General features: G+C 46.6%; 2 protein-coding genes across 8 annotated transcripts in view; both read left to right on the forward strand.

The window, feature by feature from the left end:
- SHANK3 (SH3 and multiple ankyrin repeat domains 3) overlaps window positions 1-23,317 on the forward strand; it is a 374,779-nt gene that overhangs the window by 80,118 nt on the left and 271,344 nt on the right. For all 7 annotated transcript variants that reach the window (XR_013536992.1, XM_078376774.1, XM_078376775.1 and 4 more), the window contains exons 4-6: window positions 13,065-13,173; window positions 18,062-18,213; window positions 22,671-22,838. Coding sequence is in view for 6 of the 7 variants with exons in the window: in XM_078376774.1 (XP_078232900.1) it covers window positions 13,065-13,173; window positions 18,062-18,213; window positions 22,671-22,838 (429 nt within the window). In the remaining variant the exon portion in view is untranslated. The remainder of the gene's footprint in view (window positions 1-13,064; window positions 13,174-18,061; window positions 18,214-22,670; window positions 22,839-23,317) is intronic.
- LOC144583276 (uncharacterized) overlaps window positions 1-23,317 on the forward strand; it is a 266,744-nt gene that overhangs the window by 57,397 nt on the left and 186,030 nt on the right. The gene's annotated exons all lie outside the window — the stretch shown is intronic.

A 23,317-nucleotide genomic window follows, 5' to 3' on the forward strand; every position in this document is an offset into this window, starting at 1 on the left:
GGTAAATGAGCAACCCACTAAAAATGCCAGACAAGTAACGCTGCACCCTGAAGTTTTTTCCCCCAGGGGTCCCATCCGGCGCTTGACTAGGTACTATAGCTGAAGAGCAGCCACTGAGAAGGCCCTTTTTTTGCATCCCACCAGATGTGCCTGTGAGGGGGCAGGACAGAGAGTGAGACAGGCCTCCCTGAAGATCTCATAGTGTGGGGGAAATATGTCACCTTATTCAAAATTATGCAGGAGTGAGAAAAAGAGGTTTTTGGTGGAGAAAAAAGAACAAGGTGTGGTTTCCATGAGGGTCATGGCATAGAGGACATGGTACCCTCCATGCTGCTGCCTAAGGGGCCTAGCAAACATGCCATCAGGGACTACCAAGGCTTTCCATGGCCCAGAGATCAGGTGGAGCCAGACAAGGAGGAGGGTGGGGGCTTCAAAAGGAGGGGCAGCAGTGGCAAGGGAGCTGGCACCCCTCCCACTTGCCTTAACCAAGGGTGGCCGACCACGGGCACAGGACAAAGGTGAGGGCACCTAGGGAGAGGTGGCTGCCGAGCTGAGACAGCACTGGACATAGGCTCTCTTGCCATGCTCAGGACATCTGTGCCCTCTCCATGAGATATCTGGATGTAGCCACATTAGCCTGCTAGAGCAGAAAAGCAAAGAATTTTGTGGCATCTTGAAGCCTAATGGATTTGTAATAGTGTTGGGTGTAATAGATGGAATTGAAGTGGCGGTCAGCTCCACAGACTGGCTTTCAGACCATGAAAAGATACTGGGTTATGTGTACCCAGTGTATGCGGCCCAGCGTGATGACCAGTGGCAGATAGTATGCAAATATTGACCTTAGCTAGCTCCAAGGGCCATTGGGAGCATTTGATTGTATCCCCCTCCCTCTCCCTCAGCCAGGCATTCTGGTTCCTTGGAAGCCTGCAGAAGTCTTACAGAGACTTCATGAGCAGCTTGCTGTCGGCTTCAGTGGAATGGAATGTGCCCGTTCGGTTCCAGCGCATCTGGAGCTGCCATATGTAGTCGCACAAGAAAGGATTCCGCACGACTGCCTTGTTTGTTTTTGCTGCTTTCCCAGAGTTTTGTTTTTGGCCTGAGATTTGGTTTACTTCCGACACAGCTTCAGTAACATGTGACCAGCAGGATGCTGGACAGGTCAAGAGAGACAGCGCTTGTAAGGCTATGTCCAAACAGGAACTTCATTTGGGAAACATCTGCGGGGTGTGTGTGTGTGTGGAAGTTGCTCAGGCCTCTCAGGCTCAGAGGTGCAGTGACTCTCTAGGTGTGTCCCTGGAACATCATTTTGGTGCCATGGAGATGAAACAAAGAAAATGAAGGCGTGTCTTTGAAGCCTTGCCCACTTAACGAGGAAGAGCATCTGAAATTAAAGCTTGTGTCTGGTGCTGCCAGCTCTAAAGGCCTCTTATTTTACATGTGCAGGACATTTTTCCAGTTGAGAAAAGAGCATTTTATAAAAGTTGTACGGTGAAGCCCTGTTTCTTCTTCTGTGAATGCACACTAATGGGTTTAGTCTGCGTTTGCGCAGAGGTTTCTGGAATCTTCTAGAGCTTAAACATTGTTTGCTAGGACTGTCCCCACAGTACACGTCTGCCCATCCTGGCAAGTGCCTCAGTTCCTTTTTGCTGCTGCTGAGGTTTATTTTCTCCGTTCGCTAGCGTGCTCAAAAGAGACTTCTGTGAGATTTTTCCTGTTCTACCTCCCTTGCCACCCCCTCCCTCCCTAGTCCCCCTTTTTATCCCTTTTCCTTGGTTTTTGCCAGTTTATGGCCTCCTCTGTACCATTTAACGGTGCACTTTGTGCTCTGGCAAAATCCCCTGTACTGACAGCCACGATACTTGTCTCGCCTCCTTTACCCTCCGTGCTGCAAACTACCTGGCAGCCATGGGAGCATACCAGAGGTCCTTGTGGAACAAGGCACTCCCTTTGCTTCAAGTCAGCAGCAGGTGAATACATAGCAGGTGGCCTAGCCTTTCATCAAGAAGCCATGGCATTAGCCTGCCAAGAGCATATCACTGCCATACACATCTCGAGGCTGCTTCAAAGCACATGGTCACTGTCGTGGCTCTTAGGAGACATGCCTGCCGATGCCATCTTCCGTCATCTTTCCATTCTATGGGGACATCCACACATAGACATATTTGCAACCGCAGAAAACGCAAAATGTCCCTGCTATTGCTCCTGAGCAGGAATTGGCCCCACCTCCCTCGGCGATGCCCTCATGATACAATGGACACCAGACGTGATCTATCTCTTCCATCCCATTCCCCTCCTCCTCAGGGCAATTGTTAAATTGCATCAGGAACAATCCAGCACAATCCTTATCGCCCCATGGTGGCCGAGACAGCCATGGTTCACCATACCTCGCTCAATTTCCATAGAGATCACAGCTTAACCTTTAACCCCGATCTTCACATGCTCCACCTTACAGTGTGGAGGATTCACCCACTGTAGCTGCTATTTTGGGAAGTGCAAGAAAGCCCGCTACCACCCAATTATATGCCTACAAATGGTCTGCCTTCATCAAGTTTGCGTCTCAACATCATCTCCCTATTGCACTTACAACACTTCACGCTGTACTCAAGTTTCTTACTCACTTATTCAATAGACATCGCTCTCTATCTACACTCAAGGTCTATCTATCAGCTATGCTTTTTCAGCACTCAACTGTGAAACAGTTTCTTAAGAGGGTGTCCAAACTCCAACCTATGAGGACACTTCCTCTTCCGCAATGGTCCTTGCACACTGTCCTTCACCGGCTTACACTGCCTCCATTTGACTCCCTTGCCACGACTTCCAACAGTCTCTTGGCTCTCAAAACTGTCTTCCTGGTGGCCATTACTTCCGCTCCTAGAGCCTCAGAAATTGCTGCTGTCCGAGTAGATCCTCAGTTTCTTCAATTTCACCCTGATAAAGTCACCTTTTACCCAGATATCTCTGTCCTCCCTAAAGTTGTCTCCAAATTTCATCTTAAACAGCCTATCATCTTACCTTCCCTTTTTCCATCACCAAGTACTGACCTAGAACGCTCTCTCCACCTCTTGGACGTTCATAGAACATTGGCTTTCTATGTTTCCAGAACTGCTTCCTTCCTCAAGTCTCAACGACTATTTATTTCCCCACATTTACCATATAGGGGGGCCCTTGTCTCAGACCATATCTAAATGGATTGGGGCGACCATATGCCTTGTGCAGCTTCTTCCTGTTGGAATTAAGGCTCATTCCACAAGAGCAATGGCTGCCTCTATGGCATTCCTTAGAGGCGTTTCTGTCCCTGACATCTGCAGGGCTGCTACATAGTCCAATCCGACCACTTTTGCCCGCCACTATCGTTTAGACCTCCGGGCAAAGTCGGACTCAGCATTTGGACAAGCGGTCTTATCAGCTGTTCTTCCGTGATGTCCCTCCTCCGAGCAGGTAAGATTGTTAATCACCCATTAGTGTGCATTTACAGGGACCACGAAAAAGAAAGAGAGGTTACTTGCTGTAACTGGTTCTTTGAGTGGTCATCTATGAATTCACACTTCTCGCCCATCCTCCCCTCTGTCCGTCACATTGCACTATTTTTGCACAGCAGCAGACTTTGTGTGCAGACTAAACCCATTGGTGTGAATTCACAGATGACCACTTGAACAACCAGAGTTACGCTAAGTAACCTCTCTTTTTTAAGGCTGGGAAGCTTGCAGGGTGAAATCGTCTTTTGCAGCTCCATGAGCACAAATGGGGGTGATGTCATCAGCATTGGAAAACAGCTGCTCATGAAAGGTGATTTGGGGGTGCATTCCTACACAATGTGACAAAGATGTGTGTATTCTGAAATCACCAAAGGAAGCCTTTAATTATCCACAATTTGCTGCTGCTGCTGACAACATCCTTATTGCTCACGTGGAGCTGACAACAGGATTTCAGCCATTGACCAACTTGCTTGTCCTCTTTGATATAGGCTGTCTCACTTGACCAAACATCTCAAGGATTTTCAGTGCTTACAAGATTTTTGGCCTCTAGCTGAGAATAAGATCTTATTGCTGTTGTTCTTGGAAAGGGTTTTTTAATTTGCACCAAATACACAAAGAGCTGAGTGGCTTGTAAGAAGGCAGCAACCAACCCACCAAAAGCTTAGAATCAGTCAGAGGAGCAGTCACCCTAGTTTTGTGCTACTTTTGTGCTAGTTTTGCATTAAAAACTGATGTAGTTACATGAAAAGAGTCAAATTCTGGAGGAAATCTCATGCGGTTCTTGCAGGCAAAGAGAAGAAAGTTGGAATTATATCTGCAGGCCTTTGAGAGCAGGAAAAGAAAGGCATTCCTTCACTAGTACCTGTGCCTATTCCAGGTGTTGCCTGAAGAGGAAGGGTCCTCCCTGCTGCCCATTCCTTAAAGTGACACTTGGAATAGGGCTGCAGTCCAGTCGAGCAGCTTTCCTTCCTGCAGAGCCAGCTTAGCATCCCTGTGCATCTCTAACCATTTTGCTAAATAAACATTTATGGGCTTTGCTAACAAGCAGTAATATCTCCGTCACAAATCTTCTCCAAATCTGGGACAGGAACACCCTCATTAGAATGCAAAGTTTCTCTCTTGAGGAGTGGTGGCTGCTTTCAACATGGGTAAAGTTACACTGGCAGTCTGCCTTTCCTGGGGATGCATCTATCTGATATCTTTAGGAATCGGTCTCTGTTGCTTTCCAACTGAGATGTCTTAAATAAGACTTCTCTGTCCAACTTTCTAACATAAGCTTTCATATCACATATGCAGTCCAACAGTGCAATCCAGTGGATGTTTACTCAGGAGTAAGTTGGAGGCATAAATGAAGCAGGACAGCAGTTCATAGAATTCTGTGTAGCCAACAATTGGTTTATCACAAATAAATGCTCTAGGCAATCAAAAAAATTACTGTAGGTGTTGATGTCACCTAATACAGAAATCAAATATATTGCACAGTGAGAAGCAAATGCTGCATTTTTTGCAAAACAAAAGATCAAGATTGAATTATGATATGTACCATGAGCTTTTAATATCAAAAATTAGAGAGAAGTTGAAGTACACTAAAATAATCATCATGCCAAAATATAATCTCAATAACATTAGACTGGACTATATGAATATCAGTTTGCATTGGCAGGTTCAGTTCTCCATGAACTAGAAAAACTGGACTGAAACTGGAGCTATTATTAGAGATGAATGCAAAAATACTGTTCATGTGGTACAAAGGAAAGAAAAATGTCCAAGGATACCTGATGAAATGTAGATTTTTTTAAAAGGACAGGCAACAAGCAAAGGTAGAAGACTGACAAAAATAGGGTCAGAATTTTCAATACAGCTTTTCAGTGACTTACATCTAGGGAAAAAACACCAAAGTTGTAATAATCATTGCAAAGGAATAGAAGAGAACAGTTAAAAAAAGAGGGAAGACAAGATATCTTTTCAAAGATAAATGTAAACCAAGGTTAGGAATGTTAAACGTTCAACAAGGGGGAGGATCTTATCAGATATGGCTAGAATAAAGAGGAGATGGATGTAATATACTGAAGAACTCTACAGAAGAGGTACAAGGATGACAGATTGCTTTGAAGAAAAATCTAGTAATGAAGAAACTGTAAGCAGAGAAAGCAATGGGGTAGCTCCTATCAAGGTAACTGAAGGAATAAATCACCAATAAAAGGTAGAAAAACAGCAGTGACATTGCAAATTACAGAGACTAGCCAGAACTGGGAAGATGTACCTGAATCCCACCCACTACCCACCCCCAGAATACAAAGAGATTTCTGTATGTATTAACAGTAATGTGTAATTGGACCCCTTGAGACATGTTCCAGGGTTCACAAGCAGAGGAGAGTAAGAGGATATGCAACAAGATGGGATGAGGCTAGGAGGGTGAACAACGTGGGGCCCTGGGGGAATTTTGGAGCCCTTCGTGAGCACCATTAGGCTCTCCATAGCCTCTCCCCACATTTCAAATCTTGTTTTGGAAAGATGTTTTTGCTCAAAAAGTCTTCAGAATTTTATAAAGCTCTACAAGCAGTTAGAAAGCAATTCAGGAATAACTATAAGCCAACATGGATTTGTCAAGAACAAACCCTGCAAGACTGATCTTATCTCATATTTTGAGTGGGTAACCTCCCTGGTAGATAGTGGGAATGCTATAGACATAATATGTCCCAAAGCAAAGCCTTTGACAAATTGTCTCATGATAATCTGATTAGCAAATTAACTAGGTTTGGGCTGGATAGAATAATTGTCAGGTAGATACATAGTTGATTACAGAATCATACTCAGAGAGTGCTTATCAATGGCTACTTCTCAAAATGAGAGGAAGTAACAACTGGGGTACCACGAGGCTCAGTCCTGAACCTGGTGCTCTTCAGCATTTTTATTAATGGATGAGGGGCAGCAGGGAATACTTATCAGATTTGGAGATGACACAAAATTGGGTGGAATAGCTAAAACTTTGGAAGATAGAAACAACATTCAAAGGGATTCTGATAGACTTGAGCACAGGGCTAAAAACAACAGAATGAAACTTAACAGGGATAAATGCAAAGTTCTACACCGGGGGTGGTGGTGGAGGAACTGTTACAAGACTGGGGTCTTTTGCTCAGTAATACTTTGAGCAAGAAGGATCTTGGAATTGTAAATCACAACAATGTGAGGCAACAGTGTGATGTGGCTGCAAAAAAGACCAATGCTATATTAGGATGCATTAGCAGATGTAAATTCTCCAAATCCTGAGAAGTACTAGTTAGTCTCCTATTTGGCACTGGTGAGGCCTTCTCTCAAGTACTGTACTAGTGTTCAATTTTGGACACACCCCACTTAACAAGGATGCTGACAAACTGGAAAAAGTTCAGAGGAGAGCAACAAGGATGATGAGGGAAAAGGGAGACAGAGGGGAGATAGGAGAGCACTCTTCCAATGCTTAAAAGGTTGTCATGTAGAGAAGGGTCGGGATCTGTTCTTGATCATCCCAGTGCAAGACACATAATAATTGCCTCAAGTGACAGCAATCAAATTTCAGCTGAATATCGGGAAAAAATCTCCTGTTAGAACAGTACAACAATGGAACCAATTACCTCTGAAAGTGGTGAGAGCTTCAGCATTGGAAGCATTCAAGAGAACATTGAACAACCATACTTTGGTTTGGATTCCTCCACTAAGCAGAGGGTTGTACTCTGTGGCCTTATAGACTTCTCCGAACTCAATTATTCTAGGATTCCACCACAGTGACTCCAACTCTGTACATCCACTCTCCCCCATTGGATGATTCCCCCATCATTGCTCCCAAGAAGCTGGTACAGGTGAGTCAGAATTCCAGGATGAGAGCACTAGTCCTGGGCTTCTGCTTTCACACACCCATTCCCATTCTACTTTAAATTCCTCCAAATTCACACCTCTAAATCACAGTACTGCCCCCCCATCCCATGACTCTCCCCACCCATGGACATTGTCCTGTCTTGCCAATACCTGGCCCACCTATCATATTTCATAAGTCCTTGGAGCAGTGACCCTTCTGCGTCACTGGCACTCCAGAAGCAAACCCTGCTCTAAGCGCTTTGCCACCATGTGGAACTATGCCATCTAATCTTCCAGACAAACTACATGGTCCCTTCTAAGACTAGAGAGGACACAGGGGTGCAAAAATAACATTATATGTAGCAGCCTCTGTGACCCCAGATCTCCAAGTGCCCCTCTCCAATCACCCCCAGTTTCATCAAAGTCCCCAGTCACCCACAAAGCCATTCCTCTGTATAAACAGTTTACAGAAGTGGCATTACAGTAGTATCTTTTCCTTGGCACATTTCCTGTGGCATAGGTGAAACCCAGCAGCATTTATTTCTCTTCCTCTCTTGGTTCCTAACTGGGGTGGCAAATATCCTCATGCAGGTTGGAATTCAAATTTGTCCTCTTGCACTCTAGGCTCTGCTGAGCCATGTGCAGTATTCTTAACTGCTTGCTGCCATCTCTGGCACTGCCTTTTGTCCTTGCGTTCTGAAGTATTATACAATACCTACTGTTCACCCAGAATAGATGATTCCTGCCCAGTAAGCCAGACCCTTGGTGCATCTGATGGAGGTGTCTCAAGCCCACCAAATCTGCAGCCGCAATGAGCTGTGTTGCCTTCTTGTCTGTATTGATTGCTGGGGGCTCTTCCTGATCACAGATCTGCAAAGTGTTCCTAAGAAGTCTGCAGTCCCCTGAGAGAAAGCCCGAAGTCACAGGTATGAAGAGCCAGCTACTTTTCTCACAAATCCAGACTAACATTAGCTTATCTTCCCTGCTGCACACACAAAGCCCTGGATCAATCTAGCATCATGTGTGTGCATGTGCGAGCACATACATATAGGCAAACATTTGCACACTAGTTCACAAGGATCAGTCTCCTCCCCCATCAAGACGGCACTGCCTCACACCACCACCCCATCCACTTTGGGCATAAAATCCAATCATTCAATAAAAGCTGTGTCTCTGAAGTCATTCACATCCGCTTGGGATGCTGCCCTGAACTGTTATACCCCTGGAACCCTCTTTGGCTTTGGAGGTTAAGCAGAACCCAAGACCTGAGGTTGGGTGCACTTCTCTTCACCTACAGTGTGCAGCATGAAGTACTGTCAGGTATTTGGCTCAAGACTTTGTCTTTCTGACAAATGCAGTGTCCCAGGAAAAGAGAAAAAGAGCTGCCAAAGAAGTTTGGACAGGAGGGGAGGGGAGGTGGGAGAACAGAAGCAACCTCATCTGCAAATCAAAATTGCCTCGGTGCTAAAAATTCACAGGAAGAAAGCAAACCAAAGAAAACAACATCCAAAATTCAGAGGGCAGGCAAGCGCTGCAGGCAAAGCTCCTTGATGGGGGGAAAAATCCCATCCATGTTCATGTGTGTACTGAGAAAAACACAAGGGGGAAGCCACAGGGCCATAAGTTGGTGGGGCACCTCCTGCTGCTGCAAGCCCCTCTGGAGGGACACAGCCAAGGGAACATCCTCCCCTGATGTTTTTTTTTGGGGGGGGAATTTAGAAGACCCCCCTTGATTTAGTCCATTCAGGGGACTGGCAAAGAGGCCGAATTCTTTACTGGTCCAATCAGGTTACTAAGATGATGGTGCTTACATGTCCTATCAACACAAGGTTTTGCTTCCTTGCTTCCTTGCTTGCTTGCAGAGGTGCTCTGCTGGACACCCTCCTATTAGATCACAGTTGGGCTAAAGGCTATCTTTCAAATTTGTCAGCAGTAGGCGGACATGGCCAAAGAGACTATCTCATCTCATCTCCACTATTTATTTTGCAGTGGTTATATGTATACCCCGAAGGTTGCCACTGTGGGTTTTTGTTAATTTTTCCTGGGACTGATGTCAGGGTGATTGATCTGTAATTCCGCTTTTTTGCTCTGAAGAAAGGGACAATTTTAGTCCTCCTCCAGTCATCTGGTAATAGGCAGTGGCTCTGAAAGTTCTTCAGTCAGTTCCTTCAATATCCTTGAATGGAGTTCATCCAGCCTTGAAGATGTGAACTCATTAAAAATGATAAGATATTCCTTCACTATTTGTTTATTGGACTCAAGCTGCAGTCTGTCCCCTCCCTTTGCACTTCACATTTACCTGGAGGGTCATAAACTATCTTTTAGGAAAAGACAGAGCTGAAATAGGAATGGAGGACTTCTGCCTTTCTTTGTCATCTGTTATCATTTCCCCATCCCCACTGAGTAGCTGAGCCACTATTTCTTTTCTCTGTCTTTTGTTACCAGTTATGTTAATCCAGTTGTTCTCGATGGGACAAACAAGCTCATTCTCCTGTATTTCTTTGCAGGAACATGTGTTTTTGACATACATTTGACTCCCCCTGTTTTTCTATTCTTTCTGTTCATTTTGACCAATTTATATCCTTCAATTGCTGTATTCCAGTCCTGAGAATCATCCTACCAAGTTCCAGTTATTATTATCAAGTCATATTTACTCTACTGTGCTGAGATTTCCAATTCTTCCTGTTTGTGTCCTGTACTCGTGGCATTTGTATATAGATACCAGAGATTGTGTGATTTGCATCCTCTTTTATTTCCTACATTATTCTGAAGATTATTGTTGGGTCTCATTAGAGCTGCTGTACACAAGCCTTCATCTGTATTGGTGGGAAGAACCCACCAAGGTCTAAAGGGAGAAAGGTTCTAGTGGAAGAGGAAGACAGGAAGATCGTAGTCTGCCACGTGCTGCCACCTGGTGGAATGGATGGAATATCAGCAAGAATCACATCCTCATAGGACAAGGGAGGGGAATCCATCTATCCTGGGAGCACTTTTGGGCTCCTGAGAAAACAGTCTCACAGGCACACAGAGAGAGGCTGTACCTGGCAATGAGTAAAGAAGAAGCAAGCATGGTTCTGCACTCTCTCTCTCTGTGTGTGTGTATGTATAAGATCAAGCCAGTTGCCATGGCTGGTGTGGGGGTTGAACACCCTTCTCTGGGCTTCGGCTTTGGTGACAGTGTGTGTGCAAGAAAATAAAAGGAAGGCAAAGGATTCTCGAAATTGCCTTGCCTGAGAGTGGGTGGGGGAAGAGCGTTGCTGAGTTGTAGGTGGAAAGCTCACAGGTGTTTGCCACTTAAAAAACAAAAGGCGGCTGGTCGAGGGCTCCTGTGCTGGAATTATGCAGCCGCAGGATATTCATCCTCTCCAGCCTTTTCTGGAAAAGATAACAAATACAGTAGAAGGTTGAGGCAGGGCTAAACACAGTGTGGGCTTGAAGGCAGGGCCCTGTGTGTTTGGGAGCCCCTGATGTCACAGGCAAGGGGCCAAGAGATCCAACTGGTGAGTCATGACCTGAACTCCAAATGGGCTTTCCGTGCCTCCAACTTTCCCTTCCTCCCACCTCCCTCTGGCAGGGATCATTCTTGGTAGAGGGAGGAGAAGGGCCAGTAGACTCTTCTCACATGAAGGATTTGTGGCTCTTCCTTATACAGTCTTGAGCACTTGGGGCTGCCTGTTTAAGGAGACTCATTTTCAGTCTCTCAGGAAATGGAGACCATTGTCACCTAAATGGATTTCTGAAATGTTCCTGGCTTTGAGCATCCCTTACCTTTGTTACTCAAGGATATTCAAGCAGTGTGGGATTAAAATGGTGGTAAGGTTGGTATATAAGTTTTAAAATGACATTTCCCAGGCATGTCACATGCTGCGTGTATGCTATCCTTCTCCAGACACAAGGTATGTAGTTACAGAGATGGCATGCAGGTTGTTGCATCTACCTGAGGATAGGTGTTCCCTACCTCTTGTACTCACATCTACTCAGCAGCAGTTGGTCCATTGGCAGCTGCCCACGTAGTCCGAGCATTGTAGTGCCACTGACCAATTGGATTCCTGTTTCAGCAAGGGTAAGATTTACAGCTGTACCATCACAGTACACCGCAGAAGCCTCTGTGCTGCAAGGTCAAAAGACCTGCAGTCATAAGATCAGATCCATGTGACGGAGTGAGCCCCCGTTGCTTGTCCCAGCTCCTGCCAACCTAGTGGTTTGAAAACATGCAAAATGCAAGTAGATAAATAAGTATCACCATGATGGTAATGCCGTTCTTTGTCTAGTCACGGTGGCCACATGACCACGGAAGATTGTCTTCAGACAAACGCTAGCTTTATGGGTTGGAAACGGAGATGAGCACCGTCCCATAGAGTCGGACACAATTGGACAAATTGTCAAGGGGAACCTTTACCTTTACCTTTACCTTTACCTCATATGACCCTTGGGAATGCAAAGACATGCAGCCGCAGCCAGCGCTGCAGTCAGGCCAGATGGTCACTTCATGGCCTCCAGGTCTAAGAGATTTTTTGCCAGCTCCCAGAATCTGAAGGGCTCCTCCCATTCCTGTTTCAGTTAGGAGAAGCTTTTGTGTGTCTGTAGGGGAACCACAAGCATGGCCTTCCCTTCACCGCCCCGCCCCCCGCCACCAAATCGCAGTTTCAATTACAGATCAAGGTGGGATTGTGGAAGCGGATGGGATGCTACTTTTATATGCTCAGTTTCCAGGGTGGCCGGAAGTTGCCCTTCCCTTTGCACAAAGGGCAGGTTACAGATTAGCTCACTTGCTAATTTTCTAGGTTTTTCAAGGTGGAATGTCTGTCACATAGTATTGAGTTACTCAGCATTGTAGCAAATTTGGCTCTCTCTCCCTCTCCCTCCCTCCCTCCCTCCCTCTCTCTCTCTCCCTCCCTCCCTCCCTCTCTCTCTCTCTCTCTCTCTCTCTCTGTGTGTGTGTGTGTGTGTGTGTGTGTGTGTCTAAGATCTGGAGAACAAGACTGGACCTAATAATATTTTCCAACTGGATTCCCAAAAAGGAGGCATCTGGGGTCAGGGCTTTTGATACCAATTGGAACCCCGCCCTGCAGAAGCACTTGTTCCAGAGACCCATATGACTCCTGGAGGACAAAAAAAGTGGCAAAATGATTTCCAGTTCCTTGAAAGGCACACCTTAATATTTCTGGTTTCACTCCATAGTTTTTCCGGTTACAGTCAACAGAGTTTAGTAATGCAAATCTGTTCTTTATGTGGACTTCAACTTCATGAAAAATGCTTAGATTATATTTTGGCACTGCAATACTTTTAGTGTTCTTTTTCAGCTTTACTGTGATGTTGGATATTAACAATTCATGAGCAGTATCACAGTCTGCTCCTGGTTTTGCTTTGGCTGAGAGAATACAGCTTCTCCGTCTCATGCTTCCAATTATATACGGTAGTCTATTTGATGTCTGTATTGACTATTTGGTAATGTCCAAATGAATATCCATCTGTTCATTTTGAAGTGTATGCAATAAACATGTATTGTTGGCTTCACAGAATTCTATGACTTGTTTTCCTGCTTCATTGCTGTCCTCTAGCCTAGGCCATGTTTTCAACCACAAGTTTAATGTGTGAGGTGCAGACCAGCAACATTCAACCTCCTGCCACTTGTCCAGAGAAGAGCTTTTGAGTGGCAAGCTGGGGCATTAAGAAAGATTTAAAGGGCCTGTGGTCTGGCTGTAGTAGGAAGTGGTTAATGCTGTGTGTTTTCCTTCTGGGGTTTTGTGGCTGCAGGCAAACTTGAAGAAGTTCATGGAATATGTCCAGATACTGAATGTGGAGAAGGTCAGCAGGCTGCTAGAGAAGGGACTGGACCCCAACTTCCATGATCCGGACAGTGGAGGTGAGTGGAGCCCTTCTCCAAGGAAAGGATTCAGAGAGGGGGAGGAAGGCCAGGAACCAGTTGGGAGAGATAACAGGAAGGGAGGGTGTTAGAAGGGTTCTTGGGAAAGCAAAGGAAAGGAGGAACGTGGTGGGAACAGGGGCTTTCTTTAGTTCTTGGAGCTGCTGCTGAATTTTAAGAGAAGAGTAAATCTAGAATTCCAAGGCATTCCTTTCCCATTTCATTTCCATGGAAGGCAGTTGTGTGGAAAGAGCTGCATGAGCATGGATCCAGAGGAGAGGCTTCAAGCTCTTGTTTGCATGTTCCACTGAGTCCTTCTTTTCACTGCAGTGGGAAAAAGAGTCTCACCCATGGGTATCTGAGAATCTCTGGCGAGGCTGTCCTTGACAGTTGAGATGAGGAGGAAGACCAACCTGGTGTCCTCTGAGTGTGCTCACCTGGTAAATAGTCCCACTTCTGCCAGGCTGGTTGGGGACGATGGGAGCTGCAATACAATACATCTGCAGGGCTCCGGGGAGGGGGAGATTGCTGTGAAGTATCTTCAGAGGATGAATTCACCCAAAGGTTTTCTGAAATGATTCTAGAGATGCAACCCCAGGCTTAGAATCTCTGGTGTTGTATGTTTGCACTCATGAAGGAACCCAGTGTGGAAAAGAAACACTTTTGGATTTAAAATTTCTAAGCTGCATTTTAGATCTGTTCAGTTTAAAAAGCAGGAAAGAGAAGAAATGGTTAAGTTGGTTGATAGGCAGTGTAGGCACCCTAGCTTCCTTGGTGCAGCTTTGCCAGAGGCGTATTGGTGGGATCAGGGGCCAGAAGCTGCAGTTACAGCGCAGTCAACTTGTCTGAGAGTAAGTCAAGGCCACTGGGATGGTGCAGTGAATGTCAGAATGGAGGAACCTCAGTCCAGGCTCAGACAGGCTGAGGGAGCCAAGTTTGAGTTTAATAACTCAAGGTTGTCTGCTTCCTTACCTGGTCATTTATTAAAATATTTAAACCCTGTATTCCCAGTAGCTCAAACCTGTTTACAAGCCACACAACTGAGATACAACAAAAACCAAGTAATTAGCAGGTAAAAAAGCAAGCAAGCAAGCAAGCAAGCAAGCAAGCAAGCAAGCAAGCAAACAAACAAACAAACAAACAAACAAACAAATAAATGTGCCAGTATTTCTTTGGGCTCCGTGGTGGACCATCACATGTAAAAGAGACAATTGGAGTGGAAAAAGAGGGAGCAGCCTGGAAATAGAGTTAGGAACAGAAGAAGCTGTTTTGCACCAGATCAGTCCCTTGTTTCTTCTTAGTCCTCTCTTGCCAGCTCTGACTGACAGCAATGACCAACCGTTTCAGGTTTCAGGCGGGAACCATTTCCTAGCCTTCCCCGGAGATTCCCGGTGTTCCCTGGCAGACTGCCGTGTAAGCCCCAACCAGTCTGACCCTGCTTAGCTTCCCCAGTTAGACAAGACTGAGTGTTGAGGGTGCTCCAGTGAGATGGTTCAGAGTGTCTCGTTACATCAGATTGGAGGAAAGTCCTTTTTCAGACTTTGACTTCCAGAAGATCCCAGTGGGCACAGCCAGTGGCTGGGCTCGCCTGGGAATCCTGGGAGCTGTAGTGCAGAGAAAGTAGCTTGTGTCTCTGAACGGCATGCACTCGGAGCTTGTTTCACTTGAAGGGAGTACTCGGGGGCTAAGCCAACAGCTAGCTGCACACAGAAGGTGGGCTTTAGGGGGGATGTGATGGAAGAGGAAGGGGAGGATAGTGAGACAGGGCCAGGCCTAGTGAGTAGCATTGAAGACTAGGCAGTCATTCAAGGGAGTTGGGGGGCCTTGATGGTACTGTGGGTTCCCAAACAAGGGGCAAAGGTGTCGCTTGTGCAGGTGCCGTGAAGTGAGGAGAAAAAGCAGACAGGGAGCTTGGGCTGAAGACAGAAGTGCAGGGAAGCCCTGGAAAGGAGGTTGTGCAGAGGTATAATCATGGACTGAGCCGTGGGCATGGAGCATCTCCTCCCATCATTTTGGGTGAGCCTAATCTCCCTCCTTCCCTCCCTTTCCAGCTTGGTCCACGAGCTTCCACAGGGCTTAAGAAGCAATTATGCCTTGCTTATTAAACTTAAGTTGGTGCTTTTAAGAACATGAAACACATTCCGTATCATTTCCATGAGCGGCTTGCTCATCTAATAGCACCTCCTGATATATTTATGAAGTCAGACGGTATAGATTCTTTGCTTTTATTCAAACACCAATTAATCACAAAGCTACAAGGCACTGGAAACAGAGCTGCTCACGCTGCATCCTAAGGCAACGTTTGTCACTCTTCTTGCCAGCTGGCAAACTGGAGAATAAGAAACAGAAAAAGCTGGAAATAGAAAACATCAATATTTTCTCATTTGTGCTTGGAAAGAGATGGGGCCAAGCATCTACCTTAGGCAGCCATGGAAGAAGGCAGCCTTTTAAGGCCATCTTTCTCCAGTGCAGCACCTTCTAGGAGTGTCACAGGAGTACAATCCCGGTTGGACCAGTCCGGCTGGGGATGGTGGGAATTACAGTTCAGTTGCAGGATAAGGGTATGAGGTCGGAGAAGGCTACGTAAAAGAAACTAGCTCATGAAGGAGCAGCACCCCCCCCCCAAGATGTCATGGGAAATATGCTTTGAATTATGCTTTGGAAAAAGTGGAGATTTTGTCAGAATCAATTGATAGTTCTTGTCGTATTCCAGGACAAATGCTATGTTGAATTAATGTGGTGAAAGCTAGAACTGGGGTGCTGGGGTTTATCTCCCAGTCCTCCAGTAGGACTCCAGCAGCCACTGGCAAAGAGCAGGCTGGTGGGATTCACTTTAGACATTTTGCTGTCCTGAAGCAGAGTCCAGATGTCCAAATGCCAGCTTTCTGTTGTGAAAGATATCCTGTCCCTGCGTTTATTCATCCAAAGGATAACAGGATTGCTGGGCCATTAAAAGCTGAATGGCGTCTTTTGGCTGCAGAGAGATTTCTGTGCTTTCCAGAGACTTTGGAGGGCCCTGGGTTGCCCACCAAGGTTTGGGGACAGATCAGGTTTTTGTGGGCAGAGGAGCAACAGCCAGCAAAGATGCTGGTGGCCAAATGGAGAGGCCTCGCTGACATGTGGAGAGGCTTCCTCAAGACCTGGTGCTGTGAGCCCATAAATGTTTATAGGCTGGAAATAATCCAACTAGCAGCGCTTTATGCACCTAATGCTTCATGTGGGTAAGCACAGACTTGTCAAAAGAGGCATTGAAAAGAAGCAGCTGAGACTCCTTAGCCCTGTCCTCTGTCTAGTTTCTTTGGAGAGAGAGGGAGGGGGGGGGTTGGGGTATGTGTGAACGTGAGAGCAGTTAATAACTTCCCCTTCCAGGTATGTTTGCAAGGAGAACCTTTCCTGGCGGGAAGGAAAGCATGTGTGTATGTGCAGGTGAGTGTGAATGTGTATCAGAGAAGGAGGGGAAATGCCCTGAGAGTTTAGCATCCTCTCACTCTTAGTGGTGATCTAGTCCTTTTAGGGTGTGTGTTTCATACTGCGTCATGCCTGTGGGAGCAGAGAAGGGGTTGCTGATCCAGGAGCTCAGGGGAAGGAAATAAGACCAGCCTGCTAAGCTGGCAGCCCTGCCCTGAGAGCATGTCATGGAGGCCTTCTGATTTCTCCAGAAAGCCACTGCATGTAATTCTGTTCTGAGAAAGGACCCTTGCAAACAGACCATGGGTTCAGTTCTAAAATGCTGGGAAACCTCTCCTGGGGTAGCCAGAAGGACGCGGGCAGCCATATTGTTCCTCCCCACTCACCACCATGTAGACCAGTGGTTCTTAACCTTTGTTACTCGGATGCTTTTGAACTGCAACTCCCAGAAACCCCAGTCAGGACAGCTGGTGGTGAAGGCTTCTGGGAGTTGCAGTCCAAAACTCCTGAGTAACCCAAGGTTAAGAACCAGTGATGTAGACTTATTTTCTGCTCTTCTTTGTAAAGTTCAAAGAAACATCTGTAACCTCTGTGCTGAGACTGACACTCAATGGCACCAAGTGTTTCCAGAACACAGGACACTCTCAGGGTCAATCTTACCCTTCTAGGAGGTGTGGGCAGAGTTAAGAACAATGACAGAGCTGGATGAGCAAGGCCGAGCCCTCCGGAAGGATTTGATGGCAAGGGGGACTCCAACCTGGCTCTCTTCTGCTGTTTTTCCCCCTCTTCCTTTTACATGTCTTTTTTCATAGACTGATTGATTGATTGATTGATTGATTGATTGAGTGAGTGAGTGAGCGAGCGAGCGAGCGAGCGAGCGAGCGAGTGAGTGTGTTATCCGTCTGTCCGTCCGTCCATCCATCCTTTCTCCTTAAAAAGAACCCAAGGTGGCTTACGTTTTAAAAAGAAAATAGTGTATTTGAAAGCTAAAACAGTAGATATACAAATGTTAAAAAAGAATTAGGCAAGTATTATATTAAAACTGGAAATAAAATCAATACTAAAACACATTTGAAAAAACAGAGCACAAATCCATTCAAAAACCCTCTCAGACCATGAGTTATTAAGGGAAAGCCTGCCTGAAGAGAAAGGTCTTTTCCTGCTTGAGGAAGGACAGCAAAAATCGGGCTAGTCTGGCCTCCTGTCAGAGAGAGTTCCAGGTATCTGGGTGGGAGTAAACACTTTTTAATGCACAAGTGGTAGGAAGCATCGCCTGACTCTACTGTAGAAGCAGGGCATGCTAGGTGGGGAGGGGACGGGTACTGTGTGGGTTGCCCATGAGACTCGCGGGGGGAGGGCTTGTCCTTCGCTCCCTTGGAGAGGGGTGCAGGCAGGGCAACGTCAAGAGACCTGATTTCTGAACATGATCCTGAGGTCTGTGCCTTCTCTTTCCCATGGGTGGGGTGGGGCTATGCTGCAGAATGCCCTCTGACCATGGCCGCTCAGCTGGAGTACTCCGCTGACATGATTAAAGCCCTGAGGAATGGTGGCGCCCATCTGGATTTCCGGACGCGGGAAGGGATGACGGCTCTCCACAAAGCAGTTCGGTGTCGGAATCACACTGCCCTGATGGTAAGGCTCTTGGAGCAGAGGGACTCCTTTTTCGGAAGGTAGGGGCCCTTCGCCCACCTTCTTATCCCTCCTCCCATCCAGCAGGGGCTGTGTCACAAGGGGTCTAGAGCTTGCCCGTGCATGAGGAAAAGGAGCTTGAGCCGTAAGGTCTCCATGTTAGTGCTCTCCTCACGGTCTAGCTCCTTCTATGCAGAAAAGAATCCCAGGCCACTTGGCCTCAAAGGCATCCTAGGAATTTTTCTAGCTGGAGCAGAGCTGTATAGCGCTGTGGGTACCATCAAAATGGACTATCAACATGAATTGGAGAGGGGATTTTAAAAATGTGGGAGCACAGAGAAAAGACACCCATATTTTAAACTTCTGAATGTGCTAATACATTTCACTTTGGAGTAGACACACTTCTCCAAATCACAACTACACTATTATCTTATTAATTAATTTTGATGGAGGACCAATAGCTTTCTATTAGGGAAAACTGACAGCAAAACAACAACAACAACAACAACAACAACAACAACAACAACAACAACAACAACAACAACAACAACAACAACAACAACAACAACAACAACAACAACAACAACAACAAGAGACTTTCAGATGAAACTGGAAACTGGAAGCTCCTCTCAAGAATCTCCTCTCAGTTCTGGGTGCAGATTAATTGACTGGGGAGAGACGTGGAATGGCAGAGGAGTGGCTGCACCTTTGGCTGTGGGTCTCAGGTTCTACAAGGCTGGAGGCTTGCCAGGGGTGGAGGTGGACCCTGGCCATTTCCTGGGGGTTTCCTTGTGTGTATGTGTTTTGTTTTGGTTTTGGTAAAGAAGGGGGTATTTTAAGCCTGAAACAAGTACCACACATCTGGAGGCATCTGAGCAGCACCGGTGAGAGTGGCAGCAGTTGCCTTTTGCCATGCAGGTGCTGCACTGGGCTCCTGGTGGTTGGACTAGATGGTCTCCAGGGTCTCCTCAGCCCTATGATTCTGTGCAGGGAAGAAAGAAGGGTCCTTGCCCCCCCCCATGGGTGGCCTCTTGCTAGGCCTGGTAGAAGATGGATCTGTGCCCTGTTGGCCTATACGTCTGTCTTTAGCACACTGGTGGTTGAACAAGGATGGGAAGAGCTCCCTTCCTCCAGCCAGCTGGTCCAAAAGTAACTTGCCCATGTTTTGGGGTGAAGCATATGGGAACTAGCTGCGAATGTCCTTCTCAGGTTGGCTCAAATGTCCTCTCAAGTTGTCTACTTGCACTGGGATGAGCCCAGGGGACAGACTCGGACAGAAGGATGGTCCCCCAGCAGCCTCTGAGCTCACTGCAGGGGATCCGATTCCAACATGGCCCAATGGAACTGGGAGCCTCTGGCACCTGATTCTTTGTCCTGAGCTGCAGCCTCCGAACCTTCAGCATCAGGCCCAGGGATGCAAACAGGCACCTCGTTTCAGTCGAGGGTATGCTAGCTTTTGAACCTTTTTTTTTTTTTTTTTTTGAAAACCTGGGGTTTAAGAGGAGGAAAAGTAGTTCTAGGGCACCTGAGGATGATCTGAGGGAAGGCAGCTGAGCATAATTGCTTTCTTTCAGATTCAGGTACCACATTCCTAGTGTTCAAAGTCTTCTGCTGCTCCAGCATTCTGTGTACCAGTCCTGCATGCCAGGTCATTCCTACGCTCCTTCATGGCTTTGAAAAGTTATTTTCTGGACTGTCACTCATGGAATGCCTCAAGCCAGCCCAATTCTGGCCAGTTTCTGAGATCTGCTGGGCCTGTATTGCAGACAGGTGGTTGAGATGGGCCTGAGGGCATTAGGTGGGTTCCCTGAGAAATTAGAATGGAGGGCTCAGCTTCTCAAATGCTTTGGGAAGCATTTTTTGGCTATTTATTATTTAGTTAGCTAGTTAAAATATATTTACCCCACCTTTCTCCTTTAAAAGGACCCAAGGCAGCTTACATCATTGAAAACCATATTTAAAGATGTAAACAATGAGTATACAACGATGGTTTACATCATTAAAAGATAATATTAAACCGAAAAACAGTAAATATGCAAATATTAAAAAGGAACAAATAAATACCACAAGTAGTGGTAAACACAGTACTAAAAACTCAGTTAATACAGTAATGTGTAACAACCCATCTAAAAATCAAAATCATGTAGCCAGACACTGGGGGAAAGCTTGCCTGAAGAGAAAGGTCTTTGTCTGCTTGTCGAAGGACAGCCAAGATGGGGCCAGGCTGGCCTCCTGTGGAAGAGAGTTCCAAAGTCTGGGAGCAGCATCAGATAAGGCCTCTCCCTTGTCTCCACCAAGCACACCTGTGAAGGTGGAGGGACTGAGAGAAAGGCCTCCCCTAACAATATTAACTCATTTAATGATCTGCACATTTCACACACTAGCAAGGTTATGCTCAAAATCCTACAAGATAGGCTGCAGCAGTATGTGGACCGAGAACTCCCAGAAGTACAAGCTGGATTTCGAAGGAGCAGAGGAACTAGAGACCAAATTGCTAACATGCACTGGATTATGGAGAAAGCCAGAGAGTTCCCCAAAACATCTACTTCTGCTTCATTGACTATGCAAAAGCCTTTGACTGTGTGGACCACAGCAAACTATGGCAAGTTCTTAAAGAAATGGGAGTGCCTGACCACCTTGTCTATCTTCTGAGGAATCTATATGTGGGACAGGAAGCAACAGTTAGAACTGGATATGGAACAACTGATTGGTTCAAAACTGGGAAAGGAGTACGACAAGGCTGTATATTGTCTCCCCTGCTTATTTAACATATGCAGAATACATCATGCGAAAGGCTGGACTGGAGGAATCCCAAATTGGAATTAAGATTGCCGGAAGAAACATCAAGAACCTCTGATATGCAGATGATACAACTCTAATGGCAGAAAGTGAGGAGGAATTAAAGAACCACTTAATGAGGGTAAAAGAGGAGAGCGCAAAAAATGGTCTGAAGCTCAAGATTAAAAAAAAAACAACTAAGATCATGGCCACTGGTCCCATCACCTCCTGGGAAATAGAAGGGGAAGATATGGAGGCAGTGACAGATTTTACTTTCTTGGGCTCCATGATCACTGCAGATGGTGACAGCAGCTACGGAATTAAAAGACGCTTGCTTTTTGGGAGGAAAGCAATGACAAACCTCAACAGCATCTTAAAAAGCAGAGACCTCACCTTGCCAACAAAAGTCCACATAGTCAAAGCTATGGTTTTTCCAGTAGAGATGTATGGAAGTGAGCACTGGACCATAAATAAGGCTGACTGCCAAAGAATTTATGCTTTTGAATTGTGGTGCTGGAGGAGACTCTTGAGAGTCCCCTGGACTGCAAGGAGAACAAACCTATCCATTCTGAAGGGAATCAACCCTGAGTGCTCCCTGGAAGGACAGATCCTGAAGCTGAGGCTCCAATCCCTTGCCCATCTTATGAGAAGAGAAGACTCCCTGGAAAAGACCCTGATGTTGAGAAAGTGTGAAGGCAAGAGGAGAAGGGGACGGCAGAGGATGAGATGGTTGGACAGGGTCATGGAAGCGAACAGCATGAATTTGACCAAACTCCGGGAGGCAGTGAGTGGAAGACAGGAGGGCCTGGCCATAAAGGGGTCATGAAGAGTCGTTGTTGACTAAACAACAACAAAAATGATCTTAACCCTTGAGCCAGCTCATAACGGGAGGTGTGGTCTTTGAGACAGCTTGGGCCCAGGCCATATAGGGCTTTACAGGTTAAAACCAGCGCTTTGAATGGTGCCCAGAAATGGATCGGCAGCCGGTGGAGCTACTTTAACACGGGGATTATGTGATCACTGTAACCAGCCCAAGTCAGCTATCTGGCTCCTGCATTTTGGACTCAGTGAAGTTTCCTGACACTTTCCATGGGCAGCCCCACATACCGCGTGTTACAGTAATCCAGCCAGGATGTAACTGGAGCGTGTGTCACAGTGGCCAGATCACATCTCCCAAGAAATGGACGTTGTTGGTGCACTAGTTTTAATTGTGCAAATGAACTCCTGGCTACTGCCCAGACCTGGGCATCCAGGCTCAGAGATGAATCCAGGAGCACCCCGTAGCTGCCTGCCTGTGTTTTCAGAGGGAGAGTAACCTCATCCAGCACAGCCTGCGTCCCTGTTACCTTGATCTGCCTTTCGACTGACCAGGAGCACCGCTGTTTGGTCTGGATTAAGTTTCAGTTTATTCACCCTCATCCAGTCCATGACTGATACCAAACATTGATCTGGAACCGAAACAGCTTCCTCGGATTTAGGTGGCAAGGAGAGAGATGGCTATGACATTCTCTTCTGCACAGAACAATCCCCTCCCTTCGCCGTTGCTCATGAAGGTGACTCAGATTCTCAGAAGGCCTTGTGGCATTTCAGGCCCCTGGCTGCCCTGCTTCCCCCTTTGTGCTGGGTTGTCCCGGAAACCCTGGCCGACTCCCCCAACCTTGCCTGTGGTTGTGTTTGCACAGACGCTGCTGGACCTGGGGGCCTCTACTGATTACAAGGACAGCCGTGGACTGACGCCTCTATACCACAGTGCCATGGTGGGCGGGGACCCCTACTGCTGTGAGCTGCTCTTGCACGACTACGCCAAGGTTGGCTGTGTGGACGAGAATGGCTGGCAAGAAATCCACCAGGTGGGTGAGAGCTGGAGGGGGATTGTTGGGTGGTGTAGGTGGGGTGTAGGGGAGATCCCCAGAGTTTGTCCCCATGCTTGGCATATGGGTGGTGGCAGAGGTAGAAAAGCAAAGCAAAGTGTGCTGCTTATATACTGCCCCATAACACTTAGAGCATGTTCTGGGTGGTTTACAATTTAATTATTCAGGCCACACATTCCCGCCCCTCATGAGGTGGGTGTTTAGTTTACTAACCTCGGAGGGTTGAGTCAACCTCGAGCCAGATGCCCTCAGTCCGGGATTGAGTTCAGGTTGGGAGCAGAGTCTTGACTGCAGTGCTACAGTTTAACCATTGTGCTTGCGCTGGCGTTATCCCAGAAGAGGAGCAGCCAAGGCCCATGCTAGGAGCCAAGCGCCTGCAGGTGTGCTTATGCAATGAGACATTTTCTTGCCCTTCTGGTTTCCTCCAGAATTGGGGATGATCCTGCATGAAAGATAGT

The sequence above is a fragment of the Pogona vitticeps genome, chromosome 5 (genome assembly GCF_051106095.1).
Source record: "Pogona vitticeps strain Pit_001003342236 chromosome 5, PviZW2.1, whole genome shotgun sequence".
Classification (NCBI taxonomy): Eukaryota; Metazoa; Chordata; class Lepidosauria; order Squamata; family Agamidae; genus Pogona; species Pogona vitticeps.